This window comes from Dermacentor variabilis, chromosome 7 (genome assembly GCF_050947875.1).
Source record: "Dermacentor variabilis isolate Ectoservices chromosome 7, ASM5094787v1, whole genome shotgun sequence".
Lineage (NCBI taxonomy): Eukaryota > Metazoa > Arthropoda > Arachnida > Ixodida > Ixodidae > Dermacentor > Dermacentor variabilis.
Genome location: NC_134574.1, coordinates 113,370,042 through 113,380,050, shown reverse-complemented (window position 1 = coordinate 113,380,050; position 10,009 = coordinate 113,370,042). Strand labels below are relative to the sequence as shown.

Sequence of the window (10,009 nt, the reverse complement as noted above, 5' to 3'; positions counted from 1 at the left end):
GCTCAAAAATGCGTATTTGAGCTTTGAAGTTGGCCAAAATGGAGTGGACTGCAACGAAGAACGTGCTGCCCGAAATACGTTTCGTGCGCTTGCCGCTTTACAGTTACGAATGCAAGCAGAACATTGTGCATTGTTATCGGGTCGTCGCGTAAAAGGCTGCAGAACGAAAAAAGTAATGCACAGCGTATGCACAAATGAGGCGAGACATCTTTTTTACGCCGTATTGATCAAAGCTCTTTTCGCATTCCAACTACAGTGGAACACAACCGAAACTGCGTTTCTTTTTCTCGTGTACAGGTGTCTCGCAGAATGACAAAGCGCAGTGCGCAATGCACGACTAGATGCGCCCAGTAGTCGGCGGGAGGTCAGACGCCTGTATTAGCTTTCTCGCTATCCCAGCTGGGCTAGATTTCCTCGGTGCGTACCTTGTGCGTACACACGCCATTTCCGGTAAGCTTTCTGAGCCCTCGTCTTTTTTTCAAAGGGCAGTGCTTTGTCACCTCTAACGTAGCGTTAGTTCGCACCAGGTTGTTCCAGCACCATAATATTGAAAAAGAAAGCGAGAAATATAATAACGTGCACTTACAGACATCCTTCACCCGCCGTGGTTGCTCGGTGGCTATGGTGTTGGGCTACTGAGCATGAGGTCGCGGGATCGAATCCCGGCCACGGCGGCCGCATTTCGATGGGGGCGAAAACACCCGTGTGCTTAGATTTAGATACATGTTAAAGAACCCTAGGTTCTTTATCGTGTTCTTCAAGGTTCTTTAACGAACCCCAGTTTGAGGCACGCCGTAGTGCCTCCCTACGGTGTGCCTCATAATCGGAAAGTGGTTTTTGGCACGTAAAACCCCACAATTTAATTTTTTACAGCCATCCTTACGCCCGTCAATTGTAAAAATGCCATGGAGTCTATTCTGTAGCTAGAAAAACACTGAGGGCTATGCTATGATTCTCGGCGCTGGTATAAGTATTACGGCACGCAAAAGCAGGACAATGTAACACACATGGACCAGGGACTTTAACATAGGCAGGACAGGCTGTCGGCCTGTGTTCTGTCTCATCGTTTTCTTTTTTCACTTCATAATACTTAAACCAGCATGTCTGGCCAAGTAGCTCAAGCAAAAGCACTGTCATTCTCAGATTACTGCACCTTGTATTTATGCTGATTGACTGCAATAACGCCATTATGTATCGCATTATCTTGTTTTTCTTGCTCTTTTATTTTTGCTGATTGTTATCGTGCTTTTTTGTTATTTGTGTACTGTCGAGAAACATATCCACAACAATACTGCATCATTTACCGTGGTTAGTAGTTTTTCTGCCGGAGCGAAGTGAGAGCAAATCTTAGCAATCGCTCACGTCAAAGGTAAAGGGAGGTAGAGCTCCCGCACGTGACTTTCTGCAGAAGTGGCAAAGATAACAGTTGAGTAACACGACTGGCACAACTACTGGGTTGCGGTTCACTTACTGTACTCATGCGTTGGCAATGTATTTAACGCCTTTCGACTTTCAGCTGACCAAGAGACCTGTAGTATAAGTAAGCCATTTCGAAGTGGCTGAAGGAGTCCCCATGCCTCACTCCGCCTCAGTAGAAATACATTGAAATACTCCGGATGCGAGTGTTTTCCCCAGTACAACAGCTTAGAGGAAACAATTCAGCGCCCGTTTCAGAGATAAGCTCTGTTTAGAAAAAAAAATGAGACTAAGCAATAAAAGCATGCAGGTTTTTTGTACTGCGCTAATGAATACCTCAAATGAGGAAAAACATTACTTTTCGGAATCACAATGGGCGACGTCAGCGCCACTAAAGCGGCTCTGAGAAACTCACTACACTTTCAGTTTTGTACATTATGAGGCGGAACAGCAATTTTATTTTTTGCAGAACGCTCAATTCAAGCGGAAAGCACAAATATTCACGCATTCAATCTTTTCTGTGATGGTGATCAAAAAGAATTATGGGGTTTTACGTGCCAAAACCACTTTCTGATTATGAGGCACGCCGTAGGGCAGTACTCCGGAAATTTCGACCACCTGGGGTTCTTTAACGTGCACCTAAATCTAAGTACATGGGTGTTTTCGCATTTCGCCCCCATCGAAATGCGGCCGCCGTGGCCGGGTTTCGATCCCGCGACCTCGTGCTCAGCAGCCTAACACCATAGCCACTGAGCAACCACGGCGGGTGCGATAGTGATCCAGGCGATTATAAATCTGTAAATGTGACAATTTCTTCGAGATTGCTATCTGAATATTTCGGCCACGATAAGAAAGTACACATTACCACCGCCTAATGCACCGGCCTTAAAGAAATGAAAACACGAAAAAAAAAAACAAGACAAGGGCAAGGTATTAGCGTACTAATCGCTGTTGGTTTCTGATGACAACATAGATTGGATGACTAGGTCAAACCTAAGCGCAGCAAAATACGACGAACGAGAAACAACTAACAGAAGAGACAGGGCACTAGTTTCAACAGTGACTAAACGGTTGCTGAGAACGTACGAAAGCGACCTTGCGTGGTACGTCGTAATCACAATAAGAAGTAAAAAAAGTAACAGACGGATTTACACACAGAAACGTTCAACAAGAACCCTAGCCTAATGTGCCCCGTACGTCATCTACTTTTTTTCTTTTTGTCACAGAAGTGCGAGCGGCAACCTGCTACTGCATTGGAACATTTAAGGGCTTCGCGGAGAACTGGACCTTTAACCGGCGTAGAACGAGGAGGTCGTCATGCAGAAAGGTCAAATCCCTTCAGCGTTTGTGCCCACCTTTTTTGTCGCAGCACTATTGTCAAACGACCTAGTTTCTTCGCAGGGGACTCGTGATATGACGAGGGTAAGGGTCTTGGCTAATAAGCTGGCCAAAATTATAATTTGTGACAGTGAACTATTGACGCGAAGCGGCGTTTGAGGTCGGACAGGACGGAGGCATACACCGCTAACACTGTGTCTGCCTCTCCCTGGCATCGTATTTAGTGCTGTTCTTTGACAAGATGTTGCTTGCCATCAAGCTCTGATTCGGACTTTGACGTTGGGTTCCAAAGCATATGCTCTGTAGCTTGAGAATAACGATCACAATGTTGCGCAGAAAGATTGGACATGTGGAAAAAAAGAACGCCCATGCTAACCCAATTTGTGACTTGTACACGATAACATCAAATAGGGAATGATATTATGATACCTACACAAAGATTAATGCATAACACTGCGGGACCCTTGAAATTTTTTGATGTGATTAAGATATGTACGGCATATTTGTACCCTGGCTCAAAATCAACTTGGAGTGCAGCCAAAGCTACAGGGCGCGTGAACCAATCAGAGGATGTGTCAGTCCTCGACGCATCAACCCGAGCCTGTCTCACTTCCTCTGAAGATAACGGAGCAGACGACGTGGAGCAGATGACGCGACAAAAAAGATGCTGCAAACTAGGCGTCCGCAATCACGTGCGCAACGGACGGGTAAAAATAATTGTAGCGCATGCGAAAGGCGCTCACCAATGCTTAATGCTTGATAACGGGTGCGACAGTGAGTTTTTGTGAAAAATGTAATGCCAGTTCCACGCACTGTGTGAATCGGTGTAAGCGAAGCTGTCATGTCCACTCAAAGTGTTGGAGCGAACTGAAGCAACCAGCCGCCTTTCCCGCAATGCGATCGTGCATCGCGACCAGCGCATCGTGAAACCTTTCAGGCGCCGCATGGAAAAATTTGATTTGACAAACGTGTTCGAGACTCTTTTGCAAGGTTTGTCATCCCAGGAGAAGCGACAGAATCATTACAACAGTATATAGCGCTCACTCGGCTCATTTGAAAAGGACGCGCCATGAAACAGCAGTCGGCGATTCACAGCGCCTCCTCAACGTGTTCACAGCACGAGACGTTCTTGCAGACATTAGGGCGTAGAATACGAGTGCCTGTTGTGCCTTTTGATGAGCTTCGTTCATTTTCATAGTGACAGCAATTATATGGAGACTCCAGGTGAATTTGCGCCGTTGCCGTGATGTTTCTTATATATTTGGCATAAGCAGAGTTCCTGCACTGCAAAGGGAAGTTTATTTGGACATTACAAAACGGAAATACATGAAACCGCAACAGTTGTCTTTCCAGTTAACGAAAAAAAAAAACACTTATGTCAGCAGTACATTTGTGTCCTCTCATAGTGAAATGTTGCTACCGCGGAACTACAATAGCCGAAACAAAATTAAAAAAGAAAGAAGATAGAAGAAAATGTACCTTTCTGCCTGATAGAAGTGCGCTATATATTTATCTATGCCTCATAGTTAGCGTGCACGCAATGCTATTCAATCGCTAAATTACTCCCACCACGTTGTATGTTCTTGGATAAAAATTTCTCACAATGTCTTTCGAATAGCAACACCCTAGCAAAAGTCGTCCATCATTCTATTGACAGCGCACGCCTTCCACGTTTATCTTACGGCATTATTTCTTACCTGCTCAGAATAATACGAAGCGCTAAGCAATTTTAGTGCTGTCAACATGAAAGTGATGTACTTCCACTGGCACCGGTGGAGACATGTGTGCTCAGCTAATTTTCCTGTGTGGTCTGTTCAGTGCCTTCCGCTTTGCCATGCGGCTGCTGTACGGGTCTATGAGGGCAGCTATAGGGGCTTGTTGGTACGGCATATCTTAAATTGGTGTAGCGCAAGCTGAACAAGGACAACAGAAATGAACATCTGGCACACAGCGCTAACTTTCAACAACAGATTTATTTCCCGTTATCGTGGCTATATATACACCCTTGCAACGTCATACAGCACGTGTAAAATTTTGGAAAAAAAAAAAACTGGGCACCACACGTAAGCAGTTTTTTGCCCACATATTCACAGACACGTACACGTTCAGCGTTAACAAAGATAATTGAGCTCTTTTGAGCATAATGAAATGGAAGGCTTACTGACGCTTGCGTCAGCGAATGTTAATGTGTGTCTAGCTTCTATTATCAAGCGCGTCATCCTAGCTTGCGCTACAGCAAAATAAGATATGCTCTACGGGTCGCACGGCCCAGCGAGGCAAATGTTTGCCTTTAGCCGTGTCCCCTTATGACAACGTTTAAACTTGTCTTATATCAATCAATCGATAAATAAAGAAAGCAATTACATCGTTGTCGTCCTCAGTCTGTTAAAGTTATTCTAGGATCAAAGCGTGTCCCAGTGATCTCAGGCGACACATGAAAGGCATCCACTGACTCTGCCCGCGTCGCACAGCGGCCCCGAAAAGGAACATTATTTGAGCTGTGTTAGCAAATTACCCTTCCGCAATGAAAAAAAAAAGCCACTTTAGCTGGAGAACAGTTTTGGTAAGCCAAAAACAGATTCAAGAAGGAAATATGAGTGTTCTTGAAGGCCCCGCATCAACCTGTAGGGTCGTGACGGGTTTTGACGGCGCCGGCTTGGATCTACTTCATTTTTTTTATTGCTATAGAGCGACTATATTGCCTTGCTAAAGAGCCCAAAGACTACATCTTTAGAGTCAAGAATTGTTGCTGAGCCATAACGGCATAAATACGAAAAAAAAATACATTAGGAGCTCTATATTTACACTGACGTACCGGAGCTGGTCTTCCGGCACGAAATTCGAAATCAACCTGTTATCCTGAAACTGGTAAGCATAGAGACTTGAAAGATTAGTTTGTTAGCCTAATCTCATTAAGTGCTCCTGAGCACTGTTTATGCAATTTTAATGTGTCATCAGAAACCTGTTATAGGGGAAATATATTGGAATGTATTGCGACGAAGCAAGAAAGGACGAATTCACTCTGATACGACCGTTTACCCTTTATCGAAGATGGTTCACCGTTGCAACGAGGAGATCGGGATCCAAATACCATACCGCTGTTGACGAAGTAAGGCACCTACAGCAATTGAAAAAAAAAGCGCCTTCCACAAGCCCAAGAGAAAGTTTTACATCGAAAGGCTCTGACCTAACTCAAAGGTCGAAGAACTTCATTTTCGTCTAAATATTTACGACGAATGATGGCGGCCGGGAAAGGATGTGCCTAATTGCAGCTTGACAGGTCCCCAGCCGAACATCGGCGGTGTCGACAGGGTACAGCATACACATAACTTTTTACATTGCATCCATAGCCGGCATAATTAAAACACACTGAAACGCGGTCACATATGTCACTTGTTCGACACACGCAAACTTGTATCGCGCTGGAATTACACGGGAACGGAAACATACCCGTGTTCGGCGTGAACTAAAGTAATTTTTATCAAGATTCTAGCGCCTACGAATAAAAATCTGACTTCTACCGACTTCTGGGAGCGAGTTCCTAATTAAGACAACCACTGGTTTTGCAGCAATTAATGAAAATTGAAAAAAAAAAGAAGTAGCGAGGTTATAATTGTCTGCTTCTGCGGTGAAATGACCGAGCCAAAACTTTAACTGCAACTATGCTGATATAAAATGTGCACAAAACATTTATGTTTTGAGTAGCTCTGCATAATATCAGACATTTGTGAATGTAAGTGCAGTAATACTTGTGCAAAGAACCTGACACTTTCGCGTGACCTGCAAAGAAATATATCAAATTTGTTCGCTTTAGGCGATCAGACGCATATAGTGTACAGAGTTGGGAAATCTGTTTTTATACATTATGGCGTTGTATGCACTGCATGCTTCCAAGAAAAAAAATATTTGAAAATATGCTGACTTTCGACAGATGTTTGCTGAAGCGTCTAGGACCTAAATAAAGAAAGCTTGCTGCAAGAAACCTATGTAGAATTTTACTTTTTCTCTCACACGTGATGATTCTTACTTAATTTCATGAGAAATTTTCTCATGAGAGCATTGTTGCATTTTAGAAGTATATGAATAGGTAAATTGGCGTACCCCGCGTTAAAGGCGTTCTAAGGAAAAACGCTACGCTTGTTGGGACTGATCAAGTGCTCTCGAAATTTTAAAGTATTAGTTAATATTGTGTTATTTTGTTAATTACCAGAAACAAGAATGAAAGTCCAATTTCATTCATTTTCTTTAATTTTGCGCAGACATTGAAGTGCTGGTGCGTCAGTCTGACGTCACTCATTTCAAAGTTCTTTTTCGCCTTTAGTCTGCGGTCGCCCTGTGAAAGTTATTGAAATTTGCTACAGTTATACTGTGTCTCATTCAGAGTGAAATATAATCTTTCTTTACCAATTAAAAAAACTTAATTAGCTATGCTAGAATAAACACCATCAAATTTGTGACGTCACGACGAGCTAGTGCGGAAGATTCAAGATGGCGTCACCAGATGACTTTCGCATCTTTCTGGCTTACGAAGCCTACTTGTGCGGTTAGAGTGACTTTGTTTTTTTGGTATTGCAGAAGGCTCTCTTACATTTACAGCCAAAATCATCTTTATATTTAGTGTCGCTCAAAGCTTCGTCTCAAGAAGAGTCGCGGCATATCGCTGCGTGTGTTGGAAACCTTCAACTGTGCAGCGGCGCACGAGACAGGCTAATCAGGGTCGATGCACCTAACGTGGTGGTCTAGCGGATATGACGTTCTGCAGCCGATCACATGGTGGCGCCTTCGATTTCCGGCCACGGCGGCCCCATTTCGATGAAAGTGAAACGCAAAAAGCAAAAAAAAAAAAAAAAAAAGAGAGATGCAGGTGCACGTTAAAGGACCCCTGGTGGTCGAAATTAATCCGGAACTCTTCATCACGCCTGCCTCATAGCCCACTGGGCTGTTTCGGAATGTCGAAGCGCAGTTTTTAATTTCAGTCTTGGTGTAGCGGTCCTCCGCAACGCCATTCTGTACGCTAAATCAGCATTGCCTAAATTGACGGGCGTTTTCGGACCTGTGACCACGCTTCAGAGAACCTGGCAAATCGTAGGTAACGTGTCGGTATCACCTCAACCTTTGCAGTCGCCCCAGTGCTTGTACTTGCCTAGAAATATTGCATAGCATTTGAAATAAATATAGAGTGCTTGTACTTGCATAGAAATATTGCATAGTATTGCAAAGAAAAATACAGGGATATTTGAGGAAAGCGGCAGCCTTTATATCCCCGGTAACTGTTGACTACCTACTAATGGAAAAAAAATCTCCCTGATCATCGCTCAAGTAAAATTACCTGTTGTTCGTTGATGCTGCCCGTCGTTGTTTTATCGTACTCGCAGTTTCTCAATACAAGCGAACCAATATGGACGTACAAAACAACGACCACACGGCGAGGATATGACTGCAATGTGGACGTAATTGATAACATAAACGATAATTACGTCCTCTTTCGGAGATTTCTCGGCTACAGAAAAGTTATAATAAGGTACATTTTATCTGCCTACAATTTTATGTTTTTTTTAACCATTACTGAGTGGCGGTTTTTGTGCAGCGACTTCCAGCAGTTTCTCGAAGGACGCCTCTGGTATAGCAGATCTCCACATGATCCAAAAAGCCAGGTATATGATGCCCTGAACGTGAGCTTTCGGGGTACGTTTGTCACAGCTGATTTTCTTTTCTGTCTTTTGCAGTGTCGCACCCCCTGACTGTGGGATCTGTCATCCCTCTGTTCAATTTTTTTTTGCATCGTTCAAAATTTACTGCTCCGAACACGCTAATAGATCTGGGCCCATATTCACAGAAATTCACTGACGATTCCGTGGCAAATGCGAAAGAAATGCTTTGGCGGTACGTCGCATCTCTTTGAGGTCCCAGATTCACGATTGAAACGGCGTTCACAACATCGGAAAGTGTTTTTTTTGTTCAAGAGGTTATGCGACGCACGCCTACACATGCCATATATATATATATATATATATATATATATATATATATATATATATATATATATATATATATATATATATATATATATATATATATATATTTACCTCTACTGCGGGACCGGCTTCTCGCACATGCTCTTTTTTCCACTTTGACCCTCCTGATGCCAACACTTTGAAAATATTTTAGGCTAGAATTGTTCGTAAGAGCATATGCTAGTCAACGGTCGTGCTAGTCTTATTATTAGGGAACGTGAGCAACCAATAGCAAAGAGAATTTATGCCGACAAACAGCTTTGTGAATTCAGCCCCGGTTTTCGTCAGTGGTATATGGCAATGCAGCAAGTGCCATATACATTTTTTGTTCTTTACATAAAGCAAATGATGGTTCAGTGTGTGGCAGCGAAACGCGTAATTGCAGTTATTATTAACTTTATTTATGTCACATATTTGTTCATAGAACAAGTAGAAATGAAACTGAGGGGTCCGATTCTTATCAGTCACAAATATAGTAAGCCAACAGACAATAAAACCAATAAAAGCTTATGAAATATTATATGCAATTTGTATTTGAAGGGAAGAAATTACAAAAATTGAAATTAGAGTAGATGAAAAAACGACTCACCGCAGGTGAGATACAAACCCATTTTTTTCCACAGGCTTTTCTTGGTGTCAATGTCTGTTGGCTATTTATGACCGATTAATTGAGTAATATAATGCCGTTGAGAAATCGGTGACATAGTCGTTGCCGACAATACAAATAAATAAATAAATAAATAAATAAATAAATAAGTAAATAAATAAATAAATAAATAAATAATGTGCATTATTTGCTCTCTTTTAAAACAGTTTGAATGCGAGGTTATGGAAGAGTTGCAAAATAAGCTGTTTTAACTTGTGCACCAAAGTCAGCTTGTTGCACCCTCTGTAAGTATGTCGAGGAGGCGCACATGTCGGCCGGTATTAGGAGGCAACGAAAATAAATGTGCGCGGTCCGTGGCATGCGCGCATGCGCGGTATGTCCGGTAGAACGCTTTCGGAGCGCCAAACAAGCATGGTGCACTTTTCTGGTTCAGAGTTCTTAGAAGTGCTAACCTGGACGAAGGCGTAGACCCACCATACTGGAGTCCACCTGGGCGCCTTGCGCCTTCCTGATGCACGCACCAGCATCACGTTCCCATCGTGCAACTGCGTGTGCCATGGCATCCCTTTAGAGATCACGCGGTACTGCCATCTCCTCTTTTCCGGCTTAGAGAGGTAGTTGAAGAGATGACCGA

General features: G+C 43.1%; 1 protein-coding gene across 1 annotated transcript in view; it reads left to right on the top strand.

The window, feature by feature from the left end:
- Positions 1-290: 290 nt before the first annotated feature.
- LOC142587771 (uncharacterized) overlaps positions 291-10,009 on the top strand; it is a 31,904-nt gene continuing 22,185 nt past the window's right edge. The window contains exons 1-4 of the mRNA XM_075699013.1: positions 291-450; positions 2,643-2,838; positions 8,130-8,275; positions 8,342-8,439. Coding sequence (XP_075555128.1) covers positions 2,734-2,838; positions 8,130-8,275; positions 8,342-8,439 — 349 coding nt within the window. The 5' untranslated portion in view covers positions 291-450; positions 2,643-2,733. The remainder of the gene's footprint in view (positions 451-2,642; positions 2,839-8,129; positions 8,276-8,341; positions 8,440-10,009) is intronic.